We start from the raw sequence: 27,266 nt of genomic DNA, 5'->3' as shown, positions 1-27,266 counted from the left end.
ATGTGGTGGGTGACAGGATTTTTTGCTGCCATATGCAGCAGTGGGAGATCTGTACTGAAAAGGGGGGGGGGGGGGGCTGAAGGGAGCAGCAAGCAAAGGACTATTTAGGTGCAATATATGGGTAGAGGTCATACATGTGGCTGGAGTATGGACAGGGTAGGGGATAGGTAGATGGAGGACAGGGGCTAATGAAGGTTGAGGCCAGCAATTTGTGGAAAGAAAGGATATGTTGCAGGGAGAATTTCCACTTGTGCGGTTAGAAAAACTGGTGTCTGGAAGGATCCAGAAGACACTGCTTGTGAAGCAACCATTGAAATCCAGCACGCTCAGCTACTGTGTGGTCCAGCTGCCACTTTGTCACAGTTTGATGGTGGCTATTCATGTGGACGGACAGCTTGTTAGTGGTCATGTCCATGTGGAATACTGTACAGTGGTTGCTGCGGAGCTGGAAGACTATTTGAATACCTCCACGGGTGTCCTTGACAGGACAGGGGTAGGTGGTAGTTGGAAGATGTATGGGACAGGTTTTGCAACTGGGTCTTTTATAGTGGTGGGAGTCAGGCAAGGAGTTGGTAGCAGGGGTGCAATAGGGACAGACAAGGCTATTGCTTAGGTTAAGTGGATAGTGAGTTGTCACTGTGGGAGGAGATTTCTCATTTCAGGGCATGATGATGATGTTAGGTCCCTGTCAGAGAATGTGATTTAGTTGCTCTAGCCATGGGTGGTACTGTGTCATGACAGGGATACTCCTTTGTGGGTGGTCAGAGGGTGTGTGGGTGATGTTAGGTGACTGACAATCTCCTGACAAATGATCAGAGTAGTAAGTATTATTTTCAAATGTTTTATGTTTTTTTGTTATACTTTCTGATTTGTTCCACACCCGCAAGAATAATCTCTTTTTTTGGGTCTGTGGAACTGAAAACTGAATCTAATCTACTCTAATCTAACTGAGACACAGGGCGTAGAAATATGTTTCTGTATAAGGTGGGTAAGATAATTTAAGTCACCTGACCGTGGCATATTTAGAGAGGGACTGCTCATCACAGTAGATGTGACACCCACAAATGGCTAGGGTGTATGGTCTTCAGTACCCATTCTAAGTACTGCTGATGGGAAAAAATAGAAGAAAAACTATTCCCTACTTTGGAACTGGTAGTTTCTGTCTCAGGTGGGAAAGTGGGATGAGTTGGACTTAGTAGAAAAGGAAAGATAGTCACTCGGAACCTCAGTTTGAGAAAAATCCATCTGTTGGGAGGAAGAGGAGAGACGAAGATGAAGGGGTAGATGTTAGTGTATCCTCTCAAATGACCTTTTCTTCCTTTCTGACATGTCTTAACCTATCCATCTTGCCTGCACAGGGAAGGAATAAACAATTCTGAATGCTGAGATAGTTTGCCTATATGCACCTGTTAGCAGTATCTTTTTTTGCTGAAGGTAAGTAATGGCTAGCCATTCTGTCTCCTTTAAATTTTATAGTTTTTTTAAATACATTTTATTGGCAGAACACTTAGAAGCTGCAACAGATGTACTAAATAGACTGCCTATACTATGCTTGTCTGTCCTCTTTTGAATACTGCTGCACGGTGTGGGATCTTTACCAGATAGGATTAACAGAGTACATTGAAAAATTCCAAAAGAAGGGTAGCACATTTTGTATAATTGGGAAAGAAGTGGAAGAGTGTCACAGACAAGGTACACAGAATTTGGAGTGGACATCACTAAAATGACATTTCTATCACAAAATTGCAATCACCAAATTTCTCCTGTGACGACGAAAACATTTTGTTGACACCGACTACATAGGGAGAAATGATTATCATAATAAAATAAGGGAAATCAGAGCTTGAATGGAAAGATATAGGTGTTGATATTGTTCCTAGCTAGGCATATGTGCCAAAGGCTGGATTGTGTTTAGTTTTATTTTTTGATTTGAGCATATCTGCCCTTAACTCTGACCAATGCTCTTCAGTGTAATTTGATGATTTCTCAAAGTTTCATTCTGATGAAGGCATCCTTAGTGCTGTCAGTGTACCAATTATTTGCAACTGGTTGGCTGTGAGTCCTATGTTGAAACTTGCATATGGTTGTTGAGAAACTGCCATGTTTAGAACTGTAGGATATAGGATAATTCGGGCAGAATTTCTCATTGCTGTGATGAATGGCAGCTAACTCTAAATGTAGAAAACTGTAAGTTAATGCAGATGAGTAACAAAAGCAATCCCACAATGTCTGAATATGGTATTAGATGTGTACTGCTTGACATTCATATCAATTAAATATCTTGGTGTAACATTACAAAGTTAGACGAGATACAATGAGCACATAAGATTGACACTGGGAGGCTAATGTTCAACATAGGTTTATTAGTTGAAAATGTTGCTCGTCTATAAAGAAGACTGCATATAGAACACTAGTGTGATGCATTCTTCAGTACTGCTCCATTGTTTGATATCCCCAGCAGGTTGAATTAAAGGAAGACATTGAAGTGATTGAGGGATGTGCTGCTAGATTTGTTACCAGTCAGTTTTAACAAAATACTAGTATTACTGAGATGCTTCGTGAACTCCAATGATGATCTCTTGGAGGGAAGACAACATTTTTTCCATAAAACACTGTTGAGAAAACTTAGGGAACCTCCATTTGCAGCTGGCTGCAGAATGAGTCTACTACTGTCAGTGTACATTTCACTTAATGACAGGCAAGACAAGAAATTAGGGCTGGTGTAGAGGTGTGTAAACACTGTTTTTTTCCCATTCCATTTGTGAGTTGAACAGAAAAGGGAATGACTTCTAGACATACATGATACCCTCCACAATGCACCATATGGTGGCTTGTGGAGTATGTACATAGATGCAGAATAACAACAAAATTAGTGAATAATTGTGTTATTTGGGAAGTGTGTTTAAAAAGACTTATCCAAAACAAGACCAAAAATTAGCAAAGCTGATCACATTTTTCCAAAATAGCTTTGTCATTAAGTATTTACATGGACTGAGGCAGATGTTTTAGAAACGATAAACCTGGACCACAAGGTTTGATGCAGTGGAACTGAAAAATTGATGATGAAACTAGAAGCACTTGAAATGTGGTGATGCATAAGAATTTAAAAAAAAGATTGATGAATCAATAAAAATAACCAGTGTTTCAGAATATAATTGTATAGTTAAAAAAATCTACCCACCAAGAGGTGGAAGGAGAAAACAGACTTAAAAGATTGGAAAATGCACAAACTTTCGGAGCCAGTGGCTCTTTGTGGCAGAAGGATTGAAAAGAAAGGAATAGGAATGAAGAAAAGTACTGTTGAAGCTTATGAAATAGGGAGAGTTATGAAAATGTAACCCACAAAACTGTGTTTGGAGGAGACTTACCAGACGGGATGAGAAGGAAAGTGTCTTTCAGTGTGCCCTAGACCACAGTAATGATAAAATGTTTTGCCAGTTGACTCAGTTTTTTACTGGTCGAGCATTATTTCTGCCTAATAATGGAGTCTGATCCATGAAATTTTACAGTTTTTAATTAGAAATCCACTTCCTTGCCACAAAAATTGCCATTCAGCTATTATTTGCTATCCAGGCAGATCAGTTATACAAGATACAGTAGTTTTGATTTCTTATTGCTTGCTGTGTAAAGTAACAGTGATGAGGGTCAAATATGTCACTAATTGTTAACCTTCTTGACACTGTACTGTTTGAAAATAGTGATACGTGCTGGAGGACTGTTAAAATTGTAGCCAGATAAACATTATTGTTTCAAAAGAACCCTCATGTTAATTGCTTTACAAAACTACGAAAAGGTGCACGGATTACTTTTACATCTTTGATAAGATATGCTGGGGCAATGTGATCTTCACCAGCTCTGAATTGTGTATGCAGCAGTGAATAGAACCTAATTTTTAACTTCAAAAAAGCATAATCAGAGTCCTAGTGACAGTAGTTTTTAATGTGTGGATACTCACCCTGTGGGGCGGCGATTGGAATAATAGAATAAATGTTTTGTATTTATGTTGTTTGCCGTTCTCAACACTGGCTCTCTAACTACAATATTGGCAACCAGAAAGTGATTAGCAAAACGTGAAGCCTGTAATTAGAATTCCCAGTGCCCACTTCAGCTGAGAAATACATTTATAGCTACGGCTTATAGCTCTGAGGAATTAGGAGATTGTCTGGGATTCATAATGAAAAACCATTCTCTTTTAAATGTTCACTATATTCTGAAAGTCACAGACCAAAAAGAATCCACACAATCCAACTACCAGAGCAGTTCAGAGTGTAATGCGCTGATGCAACTATAACTGTTCAAATTAAATGTTTAAGTGAATGCTCGCCATAAATTGATGATAATGTTCATCAAACCCCACGCTAATAATGGTAGAATGTCTGTCCTGTGGCAGCATGTGAAAATACGACATACGCAAACTAAAGATAAATCATTAAGTCATCCCAAAATTAACACTTCACTCGAAAACAATTTCATGTTTACGCGTATCCCGAGTAACTTATTACTGCATCCAAGGCTGTTTATATCAATGATACCGACGCGACGCAACTCCTGGCACAGGTGGTGCACTAATCGGCGTCTGGAGAGAACAGGGGCCTTCCACTTCCCCCCCCCCCCCCCCTCCCCGCACAGCTTTCTTACATATAAGGCCGCGGTGCGGACGGCTAAGGGAACACCTGATCAAATCTGCTCTCCCGACTAGCCGCTGGGCTAGTAATGCACCACTTTAAGTTATCGAATAAATCATTGCTTCCTTTGCTGATGGCCGATGAAGTTTTCAATTTAATTGTGCAATCAGCACACAAGTAAGTAATCATAATAAAAGTCTGACATGGCTAAGTCAAATATTTTGGGCGAGAGAATTAATTTAATTAGACGAGCTCTGAACTTGCTCTTTGGAGATACGCTATAGCTATAGTTTTATAGTTATTCTGTTGAAACTTCTCACATCTTTATGATTATAGCGGATCTCCCGTATACTTTAAATTTAAACATCCTAGCTTTATTTATTTGCCTAATCTATCTTGCTTCCTTAATTTAAAAACAAAGATTCCAAGACTTACCAAGCGGGAAAGCGCCGGTAGACAGGCACATGAACAAAACACACAAACATACACACAGAATTACTAGCTTTCGCAACCGATGGTTGCTTCTTCAGGAAGGAGAGGGAAAAACGAAAGGATGTGGGTTTTAAGGGAGAGGATAAGGAGTCATTCCAATCCCGGGAGCAGAAAGACTTCCCTTAGGGGAAAAAAAGGACAGGTGTACAATCGCGCGCGCGCACACACACACACACACACACACACACACACACACACACACACACACCCATCTGCACATACACAGACACAAGCAGACATATTTAATGGCAATATGTCTGCTTGTGTCTGTGTATGTGCGGATGGATATGTGTGTGTGTGTGTGTGTGTGTGTGTGTGTGTGTGTGTGTGCGCGCGCGCGCTGCGCGCGCGCGATTGTACACCTATCCTTTTTTTCCCCTAAGGGAAGTCTTTCCGCTCCCGGGATTGGAATGACTCCTTACCCTCTCCCTTAAAACCCACATCCTTTCGTCTTTCCCTCTCCTTCCTGAAGAAGCAACCATCGGTTGCGAAAGCTAGTAATTCTGTGAGTGTGTGTGTGTGTGTGTTTGTGTGTTTTGTTCATGTGCCTGTCTGCCGGCGCTTTCCCGCTTGGTAAGTCTTGGAATCTTTGTTTTTAATATATTTTCCCATGTGGAAGTTTCTTTCTATTTTATTTGCTTCCTTAATTTCTAAGACAAAAACTGGAAAATCATGAATTTCAACTAAAATTTTAATTTGTGAGATCCAGAATACTGTTTCTATTAAATTATTATGCAAAAGGGAACTAAATATAAATTTTTAAGTTTCTAGCTCTTTTCTGTTGCGTCAGTGATTTTTACAGAAAAACATCCAAATTTCGAAAATGGTTAAAGTTATTGAACTGATGTTCAACACACATTGATTTAGTATTACTCCTGACATGCTAGAAACGTTTCAGGTTATTTACTTGATTTTTAAAGTATTGCGCAACATTTATGACGTCAGAGCTAGTTACAGCGGACTGGCTGGCACACAATGGAAAGACTGATGTGAATTTTATAAGGCGTGAGTAGGCCGCTTCCCTACAACCCGAGCATTATCTTTGCCTCAGATATTGCAGCAAAGCTAATCATACAAAGAAGAATACTTTTGTTATTTCATCGTAAGAACATATAACTTTAAATTATTTTTCGTAAAATTTCTTTCGCATTTCATTTCATGCACATAATGATGCTGCTTAACCGTTATGTAATTAAAATCTTTGAAAAACCTCCAAATGCAAAGACATGATGCTGGACTGTCCAATGTTACCCCAGCTGCATTTCTGGTTAAAATGCTTCTAGTTACAAGAGATTCGTAATAGTATGAGAGTGATGTAGTTTATCAATGGAATTCTTAGCTTTGAACTGTTGAGCCTCATCTGCCAGTAAAGTTCTTTGGGGATGTATATTGCAGATTTGCCTGGATTTTGGACGTGATGAAAACTTGGATGTTAAAATAATATTTTTCAACATGCTGATGAAGCCTTTTAACAGCAGATGTATTTTCTGTAAGCCTTTACAAATGTTGTTGTTGTGGTCTTCAGTCCTGAAACTGGTTTGATGCAGCTCTCCATGCTACTCTATCCTGTGCAAGCTTCTTCATCTCCCAGTGCCTACCGCAACATACATCCTTCTGAATCTGCTTGGTGTATTCATCTCTCGGTCTCCTTCTATGATTTTTACCCTCCACGCTGCCCTCCAATACTAAATTGGTGATCCCTTGATGCCTCAGAACACGTCCTACTAACCGATCCCTTCTGCTGGTCAAGTTGTGCCACAAACTTCTCTTCTCCCCAACCCTATGCAACACTTCCTCATTAGTTACGTGATCTACCCATCTAATCTTCAGCATTCTTCTGTAGCACCACATTTCGAAAGCTTCTATTCTCTTCTTGTCCAAACTATTTATCGTCCATGTTTCAGTTCCATACATGGCTACACTCCATACAAATACTTTCAGAAATGACTTCCTGACACTTAAATCTATACTCGATGTTAACAAATTTCTCTTCTTCAGAAACGCTTTCCTTGCCATTGCCAGTCTACATTTTATATCCTCTCTACTTCGGCCATCATCAGTTATTTTGCTCCCCAAATAGCAAAACTCCTTTACTACTTTAAGTGTCTCATTTCCTAATCTAATTCCCTCAGCATCACCCGATTTAATTTGACTACATTCCATTATCCTCGTTTTGCTTTTGTTGATGTTCATCTTATATCCTCCTTTCAAGACACTGTCCATTCCATTCAACTGCTCTTCCAAGTCCCTTGCTGTCTCTGACAGAATGACAATGTCATCGGCAAACCTCAAAGTTTTTATTTCTTCTCCATGGATTTTAATACCTACTCCAAATTTTTCTTTTGTTTGCTTTGCTGCTTGCTCAATATACAGATTGAATAACATTGGGGAGAGGCTACAACCCTGTCTTACTCACTTCCCAACCACTGCTTCCCTTTCATGCCCCTCGACTCTTATAACTGCCATCTGGTTTCTGTACAAATTATAAATAGTCTTTCGCTCCCTGTATTTTACCCCTGCCACCTTTAGAATTTGAAAGAGAGTATTCCAGTCAACATTGTCAAAAGCTTTCTCTGAGTCTACAAATGCTAGGTTTGCCTTTCCTTAATCTTTCTTCTAAGATAAGTCGCAAGGTCAGTATTGCCTCACGTGTTCCAGTATTTCTACGGAATCCAAACTGATCTACCCCGAGGTCGGCTTCTACTAGTTTTTCCATTTGTCTGTAAAGAATTCGTGTTAGTATTTTGCAGCTATGGCTTATTAAACTGATAGTTTAGTAATTTTCACATCTGTCAACACCTGGTTTCTTTGGGATTGGAATTATTATATTCTTCTTGAAGTCTGAGGGTATTTCGCCTGTCTCATACATCTTGCTCACCAGGTGGTAGAGTTTTGTCAGGACTGGCTCTCCCAAGGCCGTCAGTAGTTCCAATGGAATGTTGTCTACTCTGGGGGCCTTGTTTCGGCTCAGGTCTTTCAGTGCTCTGTCAAACTCTTCACGCAGTATCGTATCTCCCATGTCATCTTCATCTACATCCTCTTCCATTTCCATAATATTGTCCTCAAGTGCATCGCCCTTGTATAGACCCTCTATATACTCCTTCCACCTTTCTGCTTTCCCTTCTTTGCTTAGAACTTGGTTTCCATCTGAGCTCTTGATGTTCATACAAGAGGCTCTCTTTTCTCCAAAGGTCTCTTTAATTTTCCTGTAGGCAGTATCTATCTTATCCCTAGTGAAGTAAGCCTCTACATCCTTACATTTGTCCACTAGCCATCCCTGCTTACCCATTTTGCACTTCCTGTCGATCTCATTTTTGAGTTGTCTGCATTCCTCTTTGCCTGCTTCATTTATTGCATTTTTATATTTTCTCCTTTCATCAATTAAATTCAATATTTCTTCTCTTACCCAAGGATTTCTACTAGCCCTCGTCTTTTTACCTACTTGATCCTCTGCTGCCTTCACTACTTCATCCCTCAAAGCTACCCATTGTTCTTCTACTGTATTTCTTTCCCCCATTCCTGTCAATTGTTCTTTCAGTTTATTCAGGTCCCATCTCCTTAAATTCACACCTTTTTGCAGTTTCTTCAGTTTTAATCTACAGGTCATAACCAATAGATAGTGGTCAGAGTCCACATCTGGCCCTGGAAATGTCTTACAATTTAAAACCTGGTTCCTAAATCTCTGTCTTACCATTATATAATCTATCTGATACCTTTTAGTATCTCCAGGGTTCTTTCATGATTCTTAAACCAAGTGTTAGCTATGATTAAGTTATGGTCTGTGCAAAATTCTACCAGGCGGCTTCCTCTTTCATTTCTCTCCCCAAATCCATATCCACCTACTATGTTTCCTTCTCTCCCTTTTCATACACTCGAATTCCAGTCACCCATGACTATTAAATTTTCATCTCCCTTCACTATCTGAATAATTTGTTTTATTTCATCATACATTTCTTCAATTTCTTCATCATCTGCAGAGCTAGTTGGCATATAAACTTGTACTTCTGTAGTAGGTGTGGGCTTCGTATCTATCTTGGCCACAATAATGCGTTCACTATACTGTTTGTAGTAGCTCACCTGCATTCCTATTTTCCTATTCATTATTAAACCTACTATTGCATTACCCCTATTTGATTTTGTGTTTATAACCCTGTAGTCACCTGACCAGAGGTATTGTTCCTCCTGCCACCGAATTTCACTAATTCCCACTATATCTAACTTTAACCTATCCATTTCCCTTTTTAAATTTTCTAACCTACCTGCCCGATTAAGGGATCTGACATTCCACGCTCCGATCCGTAGAATGCCAGTTTTCTTTCTCCTGATAATGACATCCTCTTGAGTAGTCCCCGCCCGGGGATCGGAATGGGGGACTATTTTACCTCTGGAATATTTTACCCAAGAGGACGCCATCATCATTTAATCATACAGTAAAGCTGCATGCCCTCGGGAAAGATTACGGCCGTAGTTTCCCCTTGCTTTCAGCCGTTCGCAGTACCTGCACAGCAAGGCCGTTTTTGTTATTGTTACAAGGCCAGATAAGTCAATCATCCAGACCGTTGCCCTTGCAACCACTGAAAAGGCTGCTGCCCCTCTTCAGGAACCACACGTTTGTCTGGCCTCTCAACAGATACCCCTCCGTTGTGGTTGTACCTACGGTACGGCTATCTGTATCGCTGAGGCACGCAAGCCTCCCCACCGCGGGAAGGTCAATTGTTCATGGGGGGGGCCTTTACAAATATGTTCACATATAAACTGTTTTCTTTCATCACTGACAAAAGCAGCTGTTACAGACTTTGCATCATTACATTGGCCAAACTGTGACTGACTTAAAGTGCTTTGCATCACTCAATCTATACCCTACCTTAACAATGAGTGTTCATGAGCTGCTTGTTAAAAGCAATTACGTTTACTGATCTGTAATGAAAAGTTAATGATTTACAACAAACTGTTAGTGTGGTTTTAAAGATAATAAAGGATTCATCCTAAATAATTTCTGAATATTGCTCTTTTGACTTTTGTGTGAAAATTTGGTTGTGAAGTTACAATAACAGTACCTGTCATAAAATCATTAAGTACATCTTGATTTCACTTTCTATTTTATTCTTGACAATAATTGACGTACATTACAAAATGCTGAAACAAATTACAGATTAAATTTCTGTATGATAATTTCATAGTATGAAAATGACTGAAAATCGATAATGTTTACATCAGAATGTTCAAGAATCGTGAATGAAAATGTTAATTACAACTTATCTAATTTGTCATGATTGACATGATGCATAAAGTGCACAATTCACGTTAAATAGGTTAGATTATATTAATAAAAACCATAGTTTACACCTCCTGTCCATTACATAATATGGATCGGGTAATATACAATGGGGTTGGGTTGGTTTGGAGGAAGAGACCAAACAGTGAGGTCATTAGTGTCATCGGATTAGGGAAAGACGGAGAAGGAAGTCGGCCATGTCCTTTCAAAGGAACCATCCCAGCATTTGTCTGGAGTGATTTAGGGAAATCGCGGAAAACCTAAATCAGGATGGCCGAACACGGGTTTGAACCGTCGTCCTCCCGAATGAGAGTCCTCCAGTGTGCTAGCCACTGCGCCACCTCGCTTGGTACAATGTGTTAAACTTTTAGTAGTATTGAAGCATTCATTAACTACCCTAAAACTAGTCTTATTACGACCACTGATCAGTTTTATTCACCAAAATTATTATTCTCGTTGCCATTTTGTTGAGTCAAAAAAAAAAAAAAGTGGATAATCCCACAACTTCTCTAAATTTTCCAGGCTACACTTCCTACTCTAAATAAATAAGGAACACATTATAAAAATCAAAGCAAACCTACATAGCTCAGCCATTTTTATGTCTATCAAACAAAAACAAACCCTTCCAGGGGACACGGCCTTATAGTAGGCACCTTCAGTACTGGGTGGGAGGGTTTGCGTACTTTGAAGTCGAGAGCTATGCCGGCAGTAGCACAGCTACTGGCAGAGTCACCCAAGCCAGATTGGTCTCGACTGAAGGGCCAAGGAGCCAGATGAAGTGTGCCTCACAACATAGTGCAAGGAGGGATCCATAGCCATAATGAAGCCAGTTTCCCTAGAGGAGTAAACCTAGTACAAATCCTGGTCCTCCAGATTGGGAGTTGGGCATGGGGCTAATAACCCCATACTGGGGAAAAAAAAGAATATTATGGAAATTCAGCAGAATCCTCGGAAACTGGATGGAAAACATGTATTACGACCCCAGCAAAGGAAACTGATAAAGGATCTGACAGTAGCATCATGGAATGTGAGGACAATGCTTTAGCTTGCAAAAGTTAAAGAAATAGCCAATAAAATTTAAATATGATGTCGTAGGGCTACAGAAAATAACATGGCAAGGGAATGGGCAGATAGATAAACCTGAGCACTCATTGGTATATATTGGACCAGAAGAAAGAACAGGCTAACTTGGAACAGAGTTCATAATAATTAGGGAAGTTAGGAAAAGCCTTCTGGAATTTGAACCCATAAATGAAATGTGCAGACTCAGACTAAGCTGGAAATTTAGGAGTATATCAATAGTGAATGCACATGCACCAACACAGGAAAAGAGGATAGAATTGAAGAACAGTTCTAGGAAGACTTGTAAAAAGTATGCTGCACAGTACCTAAATATGACCTGACACTAATAATAGATTTTAATGCAAAAATAGGGAGGAATGAACATCCATATAGTTTCTGGAAAATATTCACTACATGAAGCAAACAATGAGAATGGAAACTTCTTATGCCAATTCGCAGCAAGGATTATTATTATTATTATTATTATTATTATTATTATTATTATTATAAGTACCTGCTTCCCGTACCAAAGGATCCATCTGGATACGCGGAATTCTGCAGTCAATGGAGTAGTCAATCAGATTGACCATATTTTAGTCAGTTACGGATGTGCGGAGCTGCAGAGGAGCATACTGTGACTCAGATCTCTTTGTGATAAAATTAGTCTTGAGAGAGAAACTGTCACTAACAAATGGCAACAGAATAGGAAATATGATAAAATGGAATATGGAAAAACAAATACCAAGTAACACTGAGCAGAATGTTGAGCAATGCAGATACCACAGTGTAGGAATAGACGAAAGGTGGAACAGGATTGAAAAAGCAATTAAAGATGCTGCAGAGGAAATAATAGGCATAAGAAGGAATAGAAGAAACCAGAAATGATTTGATGAAGATTGCAGGACAGCAGTAGAGAAAAGAACAGGGCAAGAACAGAAGTGCTTCAGAGAGAAACCAGAAATAATATGGAACTATATAAAGAATTAAGGAGAAGAGCTAACAGACTATGCAAGAGAAAGAAAAGTGTGGACTAAGAAAAAATTTCAGGCAGTGGAAGAGTTAAAGGAACAGAGTGAAATAGGAAAGTTCTGTCATGCTGTACACAATGAAGGATAGATTCCAGCCAAAAACAATGGCCTGTTCCAGTAAGGATGGGAAAATAAGGGAGGAAGAACAGATAGTGGGAAGAGGGGCAGAGCATTTGAAAGATACACTAAGCACGAGCCTAGATGAAGAAGAGACAGCCACACAGGAGGAAAGAGTGGAGCTGGAAGTACAGTGATACCAGTGAGGCAAGAAAGCCAACACTACAAGAGGTCTCCCAGACTGAGCACAAGTCAAAAAAAGAGTCGAGCCCCTGGGAAAGGCAGCATAATTGCTGAATTCAAAAAATTGGTGGTGAGGCTGTAATAAAGGAACTGCACACCTTAATATCAGATATATGGAAAACAGAAATTATACCAGGTAATTGGAAAACACGAATAATAATCTCCGTTTATAAGAAAGGGGACACAACAGCATGTGAAAACTGTAGAGGTATAACACTCCTAAGTACAGCTTATAAGATTTTCACAAGTATATTAAATGAAAGGATACAGAAGTGTGCAGAAGACATACTAGGGGACTATCAGTTTGTTTTCAACCAGACAGAGGAACAACTGATCAAATATTTGTGATAAGACAAACAATGGAAAAGTTCTGTGAATATGATATAGATCTGCATTTCCTATTCATCGACTTCAAACAAGCCTTTGAGAGCCTAAATCAGTAAGAACTATACAGAGTACTGGAAGAAGTTGGTGTATGTGCTAAAATCAGAATATCAATGACAGAGAGAAGAGCAAAAGTAAAGGTCCTCAGCAGAACAAGTGAAAGCTTTGACTTTAATAAAGATGTGAAGGAAAGTAATAGTCTCTCCACTGTCCTATTCAGTGTAGCCCTGCATAGTGCAGTAAAGAAAATCAACAAAAGAAGCACCATATTTATGAAAACTAGCCAGGTGTGTGCATACGCTGATGACATTGCTATAGTAAGAAGAAATATTTTAGTACTTCAAGAATTTCTGCATAAATTCGAGAACCACTCATCCTGCTGCTGTCTTGAACACACGATATTTTAAATAAAAGTGGGAGAGTGGAAGCGTATCTACTGTGCCATCTGTTTCACTGTGGAGGTTGGAAGTTTGTTATGAGAAGAATGTAAGAGTGGCGGTCCACTGACGACGACAAGTGTATGTCGCTAGCACCACAGACACTGTGTGGAAGAACACGGAGTAATTGTAGGTTATTCATTGCTGTGTCAGTGAATATGATTATTGTACAAAGACAAATGAACGATTGATTATAGACTTTTAACTTACTTCATGCCTTAGCCCTGTACAAGGCAAGACATATGTAATGTCCATAAATCATTTGGTTGTTAGACCAATGTTGTTATAAATATCTTTAATAGACTCCAATGTTAGATGACTAAGTAGAATTGCAGAAGTTGTTGTCTGTGAAAGTTGAAAATATATTATTATTGAACTGAAAGTATTCTATGCGTACCCAGTTATTTCAAGAAGAGAGAAAGAGTCTAATTCCTCTAACCAGCGAAAATCTTCGGAGAATCAGGTTTGACATAGCTGAATATCCAGAGAAGAGGGTCAGTTAGTCACATCACGTAAGTCAACGATGAAAGTGAGGTGTGAATTGTGAATGCAATCCAGTTTCGCACCACTGCCCATGTCATCAAAACTGTTAGAATGTTGTGACCTAAGTGACAGGACTCGAAGGAAACGGGAATTTTAAGACGGAAACAGGAAGAAGATATTTTGAGTTGCCATAGGAACCAGGCATAACAAGATAAGAGAACTGTTTCGAGTAATTGGATTGAGTCCAAGGAACAAAATGGAAGAAAGTTTGCAAATGCAACACAGTAAAAGAAATAAGAAAGTAATAACGTCAAAGGAATGGAGAGTAGACTTCAACATTTTAGACTAAGAAGAGTTACGCCAAGAATACTTCGGCTAAGAAGATTCGGTTTGGAGTGTACATAGCTCTCACACATCACAACAAACACCAACACATTGACCAGCAACTGACGCCAACGGCGGCAGCTGCTGCTCACCAGTGCTGACTCCACATCAGCTCGCCAATGCCGATCCTCAATGTTAGACACCGCCGGCACCAGTGCTGCTCACCAGCACTGAATACACATCCACTCACCAACACAGCTAGAACTCTATGTCGGGTGAGCGTAAAACTTTAATTATTTGAGTATAAAGGTGAAGGAACTGTTGTAAAAGACTAATATTTTAGTCATTATAAGTAGAGTAGAATTTTTTTTAATGCTCACGAGGTCTGGAATGTGGAAAGTTATGGATCAAGAACAGCAGCTAGCTTCAGAACCAACCACTGCTATTAAAGTGAAAAGGGAAATGTCAGACTGGACTGAGTTACGAAATTTAATTACAGCCCAAACTGCAGCTTTAAGAAAAGAGATAGGCTCAGTACATTCTAGATTAGATTTAGTGAATACTCAGTTGAATGCTAAGTTGGGTGAACAGCAGGCAGATTCAGCAACATTAAGTGGAAAGCTCGATGCACAGAATGTTAATTTAAGTGGAGAAATAGACACAGTGAATACCCTATTAAATATTAAATTAGACGCTCAAAGTGAGGTTTTAAGTAACCAGAGTGAAACCTTGAACAGTCAGTCAACAAATACAGGTTTATTAAATACTTAATTTCACATTTTAAATAAGAAAATCGAAAATCTGAAGTTAGATTTAAAGAGTGAACTAACTAGTTCTTTAAATACTCACATAAATCAACTGTTTACTGGCTTTGACCAGAGACAGAATGAGCAATTTCAGAATTTGACAAAGAAGCTAGAATTTGATACTGAAGACAAATATAATAATGTAGAATATGAATTTAGTGAAAATTTAGGATCATTTCAAAGTGTATGTAATGTTACATTTGATGCTGTAAAGCAAAGATCAAACCCTTTAAAGGAAAGTGTTGAGAAGTAGGACAAACTAATTCCTATGGTCCAGTCACAAATCGCAGGCATTAACACTCGAGTTGATAATGTGGAAAGAAATTTTAAAGAGAATCTAGCAATGTCAGACATAATAAGTATCAGTAGTGTGGAGGAACAGGTAGAATAGATGATAGACAGAAAGGTTGCTCCAAGGGTGACCTCTGACAACGTGTCTCCAATTTTATCTTTCAAACTTAGTAATACCGAGAGAAATGTAGATGACTTGTGTAAAGGATTCAAACTTATCCAGGCTAGAGTAGAAAACAGAATACCTTAACTTGATGTTGTGTTGCCTAGTAAAATGGTGATTGTTTTGTCGTGGGGAGCCTTTCACTCAAAATTTAATGAGAAGTACTGGTTCGCACTTGCTCAAGTAAAGTTAATATCAGATCCATGGGATCTGGGCAGAATAACATCTGTCTCCCAGGGACATTAATGTTCTGAGTTAACGGGCAGAGTGACGATCACCAGACATGTTTAATGATAGTGTACATAAAGATGTATACTAGGGCAATGAACCATGAGGCCTTGTCAGGAAGGATAAGGGGGGTTGCACCCAGCATTTATTGAATACAAAAGGCAGATAGGCAGACCTAAGAAAGGCTGACCTATACTGTGTGGACAGGGGCACCAGGAAGGGGATTGACCTGTACCATAGGAGAATAGGAATCGAGAGGGTATACCTACCAAAACAGGAGGAGAGTGCACTAAGAGGGCCAACCCATAAGTGAGGTATAGGTACTATTCCTAAAGGGGAAAAGGACAGTATCATGACAGAAGTCACACATTTTATAGGAGTTAGTCCAATAAGTTTGAATTCTATGCATCACCAGTCTATTACGTTTTATGTTTACAAGTGGAGAAAAAAAAGAAAAAAAAAACTCTTTTATTTTACCCAGAGTTCCTGGTAGTAGGGAAAGAAGGAACAAACAGTAGATTACGCATGGGTCATGCACACCTGGAAAAAGAGCAGAAAACAGAACAATTTGGGTCCTATCGATTTTAAATATTGAAGGAGCTAACTCCAACATGGATGAAAAGGTTTACATTTTATAATTGTAGTAAAATGTTAAAAAGGAATGACTAGGCAATAAGAACAAGAGTATTTACAATTATTAATAGAAGATGATGTATTGTTGAGAAATGAAGTGTTATCCTATGTGATATTAATGTACATGGTGATTATGTATAAAATATCACATGTTAGAGCTGAGGGGAGGGATATGTAGTGCTTTAAGAATTTCCGTGTAAATTCTAGAGCCACTCATCGTTCTACTGTCAACTAGTTAAAATTTTCTTCACCTATGTATTTAAGTAGGTGAAAATATTTACTGTCCCACAGTTCTTTGAAATTTATTTACCGGTCATGATTCGAGTGTGACAGTCTCAAAATACTCTTTTAAAATCCTTTCTGTTCAAACATTGTTACAGTGCTTGACACAGTAACTGAAAATAAATGCCTCTGATCCATTAATCCCCCATCCTACTCCTTGAGCACATCGACATATTGCAGGTAATGAAGTTAGTAAAAGTTCGTATGTTTTCTAGTTTGTTGTTAAAGGCTGACTGCACATTGATTCCAAAGCCTTCCTGATCTGAAAAGAGTTTGATATAACAGGATATTTTAGTTTGTGTTTTGCGTAACATCAACATATATGCCCTCTTCCAGTCATTTAGAATTAGTTGATACATTTCCACATTATATCATTACTTTTTTAAAGATGTGTGGTAGTGAGAAAAGCAAGTATAGCATGATTTAAAATTTATCTCTCCATCAAATATAAAATATTCATATGAAAACTTCATTTTTTCCTCTATTTACAGCGTGAACAAGCTTACGCTGAAGCTAGATTACGAATCCTTGGTGAAGCTCGAAGTCCTGAGGAACAACACCTGCCCTCAACTGATGATAGGTTGGTGCCGTACTTTTTGCTAGTGATAGTAACACAAACATAATTTCAAATTGCTCAGTGGGAATGTGGAATAGAAATAGAAAATCTTTTAATAACTAGTGGTTGTGGGAGCATAGATTTGAATGTCAACAAACTAAAAACATTAAGATTATATCTGTAAATATTTACTTATGATATACTGTTTTGAATATTTAAAGAAGAGTAGCTGGCTTGTAAATCCAATAAGATGATGTATTTATTATTGTACTTCTACCAATAGATTGAGACAAGTTTGCATAATTCATGTTAATTTTCAAATTTTTGCTTTTTTGTTAAATGAATGCACTTTATTTAATAATATAATAATTATTATAGAATGAAACATTTGTTAGTGAATGAGTTTAAGACAAATGAGTGATGCAGTAAGAATCATACAAAAAGTATGACGTTAAATTTTGAACACAACCCCAAATTTCACAATATTAGAATTTATGGGAATCAGCTGTCACTACACAAATAATTTTACTGACTGGTGCTTTATCTTCGTGTAAATCAGAGTATAATGGGTTATAATTGAAGAAATTTCAGAGACATATCCTCATGTGGTGTCAGATTTTTACTATTAGTTTGTGATGATGCCTTGATAATAATCTAGATCACATAATAGACTGCCGTTCTTAAGGTGAATGAGGCAACTGCATAAATAGTTTTGTCATAGGACAACAAATATTGCAAGTGGTACTACGATGCCCATTGACTTAGACATATCATGGAATTAGCAGTGCTGTTCATCGGTGAAATGTTATAAGCGAAGTTTGTCGCCTGTTATAAGCAAAGTTTGTCGCCAATTATCAGCATTTGGCTGGAGCACAACTCATCAAATGCATTAATTCCACAGTCAACTATTCCTGAAGATCATCTCTAATTTATATGTTTAGCAATTTTTTCTGAGTTTCCAATCAATGAATGCAAATTAGCTAATGTGACATGCTACCAATTCACTTGATTTGTACTGCAGGAATACTTCTTACAATTATAAGTAGAATAAATATGAAATCATTAGAACTAATGCTTATAAAATAAACATTTCTCGTGAGCTATTATTTGGATATAGTGTGTATCGCAGTAAAAGCTTTTTACTTGAGTCAGTGTAGCTAATTTGATATGGATTTATGAGGGCAGAAAAAGCTTCCCACTAGAAAGATTTTTAATTCTTCTCAACTTCTTTAAATTTAATAAAGTAGCGTCCTTTCAGTTACTGAACATGTTCTATGAACTCAGCTCGAAGCAAACACTAGTTCACTGTCACAAGTGGATTGCTTTAGAGCGTGAAACTCGTTTACAGAATTCAATCACAGCTGTCTGTAAGTCACTGACACTCTTGGTTTCACTCTTTGTTCTTTTAGAGTTGTTAATAGCTTGCAAATAATCTAGTAGTGGTTCTCTCTGATTTCTGCTTATCAGTTGCTAGCAATAGTACAAGAAAGTTTGTTAGGCTGAGAGCTCCACTGCTAGAGATGGGGCTGGTGCAAGTAAACAAGCACATACTGCATGTTTACTGATCTGTTTAATGTCCAATTCTGCATCCGACTGACATTGAAATGACATGTACAACAAAATACACACATTTTGATCTTTCAGATTCAAAATTTGACTTATAAGTAACAGTTATAGAAGACGTGATTTGAGTCCGGCTCGTGTAGTATATAAAATTTGAGTACTGGTAGGTATCATGTCATGACACTGGGGATATAGTCTTACTGTATGCAAAATGTATGTATGGGTATTAGGTGCATTATAATGACTGAATATTTTACTCATTGAGATGGTAAATAAGTTAAAGAAGTAATTTTTGCTTCCATTGTAAACATTTTTGTAGGCCTTCTTAACAGTCACCACATTTTGCATCTGATTACAGTTAGTTGTAAATGGATATCATTTCGTTTACACAGTGAACAACTAAACCATGAATGCTGTTAACAAAAAATATGCCATCAGGACATCTACTACTGTCACAAATTACAAACATTTTTCTGAAAAGAATAAATTTACAGTGAACATGCATTTTTTAAATTACAATTTAAATGTTCTCAAAATACAGTTTTTTTAAAAATTAAACTGTATTTTAAAATGGAATTGCTTTCCCTTTCTCACATCTCATCCTGTGAGCCATGATGAAGGGCAATAGGCAGACTCTGTATCTTAGATTTCTGCAAAGTGTGTGACATGGTGCCCCACTGCAGACTGTTAACAAAGGTACAAGCATACGGAATAGATTCTCAGATGTGTGAATGGCTTGAAGACTTATTAAGTAATAGAACACAGTATGTTGTCCTTCATAGTGAGTGTTAGAGACAAATGTATCATCAGGAGTGCCACAGGGAAGTGTGATAGGACCTCTTATTCTGGCTGTACATAAATGATCTGACAGCAGGGGTAGCAACAGTCTGCATCTGTTTGTTGGACATGCTGTAGTGTACGGGAATATGCTGTTGTTGAGTGACTGTAGGAGGATATAAGATGACTTATGCAAAATTTCTAGTTGCTGTGATGAATGACAGCTTGCTCTAAATGTATAAAAATGTAAATTAATGCAGATGAATTGGAAAGACTGTACAGTAATGTTCGAATACTGCATTATTAGCACAATGTTCGAGAGTAATGTAGATTAAATATCAAACTGAAATGTTACGAGGCAATATGAAATGGAACGAGCATGTAAGAATGGTAACAGGGAAGGCAGATGTTCGACTTCTGTTTATTGGGAGAATTTTAGGAAAGAGCCTTTCATCTGTAAAGGAGACTGCATTTAAATCACTAGTGTAACTCATTCTTGACTGCTGCTAGGGTGGGATCCCCACCAGACCAGATTAAAGGAAGACATCACAGCAATTCAGAGGCCCCAATGCAGTGTCAGGGGCTAGAATAGACCTGCGGCCCTTCCTTGCCTGTTGTAAAAGGCAGTTAATAAGTCTTTTTATTTGGTCATGTTTTTACCTTGATATTTTGAATGCACTTTGGACTTCCGAAGGTTTTCATTCTTTTATTGCTTTTTCTCTCATCTAATTTGGCTTTTTAAGTTATGGTCCCCATTTTTGGTTTGACCTCCACTTTCCAAATTTTACAAAAGTGCAGGCCATTTAGGGAAGGGCAGATTACTGTGGTGCATTAACTCTCCACTGTGCGCTTTTATCTTTTGCGTCTACCAATTAAGTGGACCTACCTCTGCACCTGAAATCCAGCATGGTAGCCAGTCTATTGTGGTTGTCATGTACACTCTCAGTGATAGCCCCCGGACAACGCAAGGATCACACTGCCAATGCCTGAACTTAACTTCCCCTGTCAGCCAAGGAGTAGGTGCCTATCAACATTGGGGTACCAGATTTCCGGGCTACAGCTATTGTGCAAAGTGGCCTTCGCCTTGGTGGGATGCACCCATGGGTAGAGCTTTTGATCGGAGTGAGTGGCATTGCGGCAGATAGTCCACAATGAAATGGATCAGACTTAATGGTGGCCATTCCAACACGACTGTGTCAACAGTCAGGTACAGTGATTTTAATGCAGACGTTTACAATCCTATGGCTGTGACCTACCTGTGACCATGCTTCAGCTTCAGATGAGAGCCAGGTGAGGAAAAATGGAAGTGGACAGTTTGCTGAGGTCTTGGTTTGTTCTCGAACTGACGGTGGATCAGTCGCCACAACGAAGCCACTGTTTTTCTTTGCAAATATTGAAGATTGATTTGGGGAGATTACAGCAATAGAAAAGTGTAAAATGGACCTTTGATGATCAAAACATCACACATCAACCAATCACAGGCACTTCAGGCCTGTGCAAAGATAAGAGATATACCTGTCACCATTTCTCCTATTAACAAGGTCAGTAGAATTCAAGATGTTAATCTCCCATTTTAACCTAATGCTACAAACTGATGAAGAAATGCACACTAATCAGGTGTGGTGTGCAGTCCATTTTGTTCTCCACATCCAGAAGGGACCCAGAGGTAATAGAGTGGACACTGGAGCTTTTATCCTACCCTTCAATGGCAACATTTTACCTGAGAAGGTTAAGGTCATGGTTTTTAGATGGGATGTCAGGCCTTATTTTTCCTCCTCTGATGAGATGTTTTGGGTGGCTGTTCTAATGAGGCTATGTGTTGGGCATGTGGACGGGCAGCCCTTGTGACCAACCACCTCACTTTGTCAACTGTCTGGAAGTGCACCCTTCTCATTCACCATAATTCAGTATTTAAGAGGCAAAATAAAATCCAAGAGTATAAAACACTTGACCACCTGTCTCATTGAGGTGCAAAGAAATAGTTCGATAAACTACATCCAGTTGATATGGTCTCAAATTTTGCGACTGTTGTCATAGTCCAAACCTCACGTAATGACACAGTCTTGCACGGCGCATTCTGGCACTGCCCCACAGTTGAGGGGAAGGAACTTCAGCTCGCTTGCCCCCTACCCCTGTAGCACCGGCAGTTCCCACACATCAGGGATAAGGACACCTATGCCCCCCCCCCCCCCCCCCCCAAGGACCAGCACCTGCAGTTTGTGGGCAGAAGAAAAGTACCATCCTCCCAGTAGATAAAAGGGTGAAATCTTCACTGAAATCAAAGGATAAGAAGGATAAGCAGAAAGATAAACTACTTTCTGAGATTACAGTGGAATTCCTTGCAGCCCATAAACACCTTTATTGCAAAATGTTGATATTAGTTTGTTATTCCAAATGACTCATCCAAACAGCCATGTGTGTTAGCATGATAGAATTCACTGGTAGATTGACGACAAAGGCCAGTGTGTCAGCCAGCCTGGGTGTGGTTCCCACATCCAACTAGGTGAATATTGAGCTTTACCCAAATCCCGCCTCAATTACATGATTTGCAAACACTTCAAAAACCTTCTCACTGTTTCACGAGGGACAATGCTAGACACAGGCAGATGGAGTACATAAATCCTGTCTCGGCATAGTAGTAGTGGGGAGAGGAGGGACCACCCGCCTCTGGTATTGCCAAATCCATATTGACATGCCAACACCATGAAGATATGGGGATAAGGCCAGGAAATAGTAGTAGGAGCATTGTCTTATCCTGATTTGATTTTGTTTTATTTAAATGTAGTGATGAAGTTATGTAAAAGTTTTCACTGTTTATATTGTACTTTGTTGTTCCAGGATAAGCAAAATACAGACAAAAATGGAGGTGTTGCGAACGTCAGAAACTGGCAACATTTTGCGTCATCCGAAGGGACCTGATGGAACGAGAGGATTCAATTTGCGTAGATAGTGCCCTTAGGAGCACTACGTTATTGATGTCTCCTGCCTTGCCTCTCCCCGTGACAATACAGACTAATTAATTGACATTGCCTACATTTGAGGCACATGGGAGAAGGGAGAATTCACAACCAATATTTGTGATGTGATTGTACATAATTGCGTGATTTATATAGTGAAAACAAGACAATGCCTAGTTGTATCAGCTTGTTGTGGCATGACTTAAGAGACAATTGTGTTGATATTTTGATACATTTAATGGACTCGCAGTTCTGTGTGTGTGGACCCTATGGAAATGAAAACCAGTGATGAAACAACCTCTCATATACATAATCACATACATATTATATATCATACACTCATTTCATTGCCATGGATGTTGTGTTGTTAAAATTTTATATATGTTTTAGGTTTTATGGTTTTTTTATAGACTGTTTTCAGTTGCAAATAATTTCACACGTTTCTGTGGCATTTTGATTTCTGCTGATGATTTCAACTTTCTTGTTATGATAGAATAAGTGATGGAAACAGGACAATACCTTACCAGATATTTCTTCTTCATCATCGTCATATCTCTCTCCCTCCCCCCTCCCTCCCTCCCTCTAACTCTCAATTTTTTTATTGTTACTGTGTCATGGTTGGTGTTTCTATCCAGACATTTTTGACTTATGTGACAGTATGAAATAAGGAAAAGTGAACAGAATTTAGGTGCAGTGAACAGAATTAACTCAAATAACAGGATTGCATATTTTTAAAACAATTCATTCAAAAAGTAGATAATTATATCTATGTGCTGGATATACATGTAAAGATTGTGCATTAAGAATGTTATGCCACTTGGAACTTGGTGGAACAGCGCTGCCACTTAAGCTTACAGGAATTAAGTGAATTTATACTTTTCCACATTTCATATAAATTTGAGAATAAATAATGGGACATGGAGTGATAATGAATGTGCATATTTCCAATTTTGTAAAAAGAAAAAAAATGACAGTTTCATAAATGTAAGTGTGCATTGTGAGACATGTTCTGTTTGTTTCATCCTTCTGATACTAGATTTCCTCTGTTGTAACTTAACATGAAGACTGAGTGTACTGCTTTGTAGTTATTTAATATCATGACAAACAATGATGATAGCTGCAAGATGTTAAAGTCCAGGATGCATTCCACTGTTTGATACATTGGAACTACCTGAAGTCGTGATCTAGTCTTGAACAGAAGTATTTCCACCACGGATTTTGTGTATGGATGTAAATCTTGTTGGAGAGTTTTCTGAAATGTCACAGTCGGTTTTGTATGTATGGACAAGTAATTGTCAGGCCTGCTCAAATGGTGTATAAATGTTTGGTAATTCTTGAGCACACATTTTCAATATAGGTAGAATTTGCCATCAAACACAATGAGTGTTTTATATCTCATAAAGAAGGGAAAGTTTTAATTTATGCAATCATTAAAATTATCATTTGAAAAGCATTTTCCTTATTGGCTGTTTTTTATAAATTTTCTACTATTTGCAAAAACTGTGCTGCCTGGCTTAAGTTAGATAAACACATTAACGTGCCTTAGATTTTGGGCAAAATGGCTTATAGAACAACTTCAAAGGAATTTTTATTTTTATTACAGAAGAATATTACAGCTATTTATTCTGAAATGAAATGGAAGTAGATACACAATGAAGCAGATTATAGTAATGTAAGAAAAATATCACAGACAGTGTAGGGGCCAGAAAATACTTTGTGGCATGTTAATCCACAGTGGTCACAACTTTGACTGCAGGAATTCAGTAAAATGAGTAGTTTCTCAGAGTCAGTAAACCAACAGATGAATGGCAAAAAGCTTTTTTCTTTTATTATATGTAAAGAAATATTAATTTCTATGTATATGATTTTCCTTTCTGAAGTTGAAAATTGCTGGCACTTCGTATTTGGTTTCACAATTTTCATGTTTAATCATTTCATTTTAAATATTGAGTGGAGAGGTTTTTCTGACTTCTAGTGTCAGAGGATTTTTCTGTTGCGCAATCATTGGAGTGTTAGTCTTACTGTGTTTAGATTGGAGTATAAGCAGTTGATGGTAGAAGTCCAACTCTCCACTTCTGCCTGCTCAAGTATTATTTTATTGAAGAATGGTCTGTATTCAGAATCTTGCATTATGATAATTTTTATTTAATTGAATCTGTACCTAAAAACAAGATTGTAACAGTGATTAATGAGCATTTAGTGTCTCTTTGTAAGGCTTCACTTTTTGTTAAAGATATGCTGCTGGTATTTGTCCTTGCAGCATTGTTGCTGCATGCAAATAAATTTTGGAAGGTTTGTAACCAGTTTTTAAGATTTCAATTATTTAAAGTTTTCAGATGTAGGATTTCCACCTCAAAGAAACATTAGTGATTAAATGTTGGATATTTTTTATGTGCCCTCATTTTGAGATATATGTAAAAATTATTATTAAAATGGGTTACTTGTGATGGAAGTTAATATATTTTTTAAAAATTATCGATATCACTTGTTTTAATATTTAAAAAATAGATTGCTGAACTGTGAGCAGTGACAGATATGTAGCACAATCAAGATGCCAAAGAAGTTAGCAGTTTGTCAAGATTAAATTGTGTAACAAAGCCACAGTAGTAGCTTTTCCCATATCCTTATAAAAATAAGGTTTATTTATGATAAAATTGTCTTGATATCAAACACTGAATAATTATTTTACAGTAGTATATGTGGTCCCCAGGAAATACATTCTGTGGTATAAAGACATTAAAAGTCCAATAATTCAATCTTTCAATATATTGAACAAAAAATAAATTAGCAAGTAAACAATGACGGCTTCTTCTATACATTGATGACCTTTTTGTGTTTCGAAATTATGTAATCATAATGAACCCTGAAAAGAATCTTTATAGTTTATGTAATGACTGAGCAATATGGTACATTGGTTAGCACACAGGACACACTTTGGGAGGATGGTAACTCAAATTCCCATCTGCACATCCAGGTTTAGGGTGTCAATGATTTACATCAGTCACTTGCTATAAATGCCTTTTGAAAGGTCAGTGCCAATTTCATCCCTCATCTTTGTCCCAGTTCTAGGTTGTGCTTTATGTTCAATGGCCTTGTCATTGATGGGTTATTAAAGTCTGTCTGCTTTGGTTTAGGTGAGAGTAAATACTTGCAGATTTTCATAATGCTGATAGTTTTATGATTATTGCTCTTTTGTAATAATGTATCCAATTTGTTTAATGCTCCTGTATCGTTGAAGCACGACAACAAGTATTAGTAGTAGTGTCCAGACCATAAGTTCAAGCTATACATCATGAGTGTGAAATCCTGGGCAGAATACAATGGAGAGAATAAAGACAAGCAAGTACGAGGATTGACTGAAAAGTAATGCCTCCACATTCATAGCTCTTAAACAGTTGGCAGCATTTGTGTGCAGTAGGTACTGGCTTGTTTTGTAGCCTCTTCTCTACAGCTCCAGCTGGCAGGAAGCCTTAGCATTGAGCAGTTGTTGTTACAGTGTAAAGTATGGAACCGTGCGCAGATGGTCGGTCAATGCGATTTGAGCAATGTAGAGTCATTGAATTATTGACTGCAGAAGGTGTCATCCCCAAAGGTGATTCATCAGAGAATGAAAGCAGTTTATGGTGATTGTGTTGATATGAGTACTGTCATTGAGTGAGTAAGTTTAAAGAGATTGAGGTGGGAACATCTGACCTGCGTGACAGTTGGACATCCTGTGACAGCAACTACAGAGTTTCGCAAATTGTTGACAGATTGATTCAGAATGATCGTCGTATCAATCGGAGAGAAACTGCAAGCACAATCAGCATTTCACAACAACGTGTGGGTAACATTATTGCTTTGCTTGGATATTGGAAAATCTATGCACGATGGATATTTCGGATGCTGGCTCCTGAAATGAAAGCACACAGACTTGAAATTTGCCATGAACTCCTCTTGCATTATGAGAATGAAGGTGATGCCTTTCTCCATTCAATTGTAACACGAGACGAGACATGGGTACACCATTACGACCCGGAGACAAAATGTGGTTACACCATTAACACCTGGAGACAAAATGTGGTTACACCATTACGACTCGGAGATGAAACGCCAGTCTAAGGAATATCAATACAAAGACTCGCCCCAGAAAAAGAAATTAAAGATGCAGCCCTCAGGTGGAAAAATCATGGCCAGTGTTATGGGATGCAGATGGTGTTATCCATGTTGATTTCCTTGACCGTGGAACAATAAATTCAGAGAATTACATCACAACACTGCATTCCCATCCAAACCCAATTAAGGTGGCGGCTATACTTTTCATTCAACCCTCGTACTTGCCATATAGTGGCGACATTGATCCCTTAATAAGCTCATAAAAAAAAAATTGGGCATCATAGTTAAGAGGTTGAACTTAAGTTCTTGATTTCTGAATTGAAACTTTCACACATGTGGAAGCAGTGAGAATGAAAGTGAGATACCACAACCAATGCCACGGTGTGTCTTTGTGTGTGTCTGTATCTGTGACAGCTGCAGTTTATACTCAAGTCACACAAGTAGTGTAAAGCATGACATTACAGTACTTTTGCTTGTAATATATTATTCTGTTTCGAGGGTCAAA

The 27,266-nt window shown here is 38.3% G+C and overlaps 1 protein-coding gene across 1 annotated transcript in view; it reads left to right on the top strand.

The window, feature by feature from the left end:
* Positions 1 to 25,145, top strand: part of LOC126354609 (SUZ domain-containing protein 1) — a 45,735-nt gene extending 20,590 nt beyond the window's left edge. The window contains exons 4-5 of the mRNA XM_050004365.1: positions 17,305 to 17,393; positions 22,548 to 25,145. Of these exons, the coding sequence (XP_049860322.1) occupies positions 17,305 to 17,393; positions 22,548 to 22,659 (201 nt within the window). The 3' untranslated portion in view covers positions 22,660 to 25,145. The remainder of the gene's footprint in view (positions 1 to 17,304; positions 17,394 to 22,547) is intronic.
* Positions 25,146 to 27,266: the final 2,121 nt, after the last annotated feature.

The sequence above is a fragment of the Schistocerca gregaria genome, chromosome 3 (assembly GCF_023897955.1).
Source record: "Schistocerca gregaria isolate iqSchGreg1 chromosome 3, iqSchGreg1.2, whole genome shotgun sequence".
Taxonomy (NCBI): Eukaryota; Metazoa; Arthropoda; class Insecta; order Orthoptera; family Acrididae; genus Schistocerca; species Schistocerca gregaria.
Note: the sequence above shows the minus strand (reverse complement) of the source record. Positions and strands in the feature narration are given on the sequence as shown.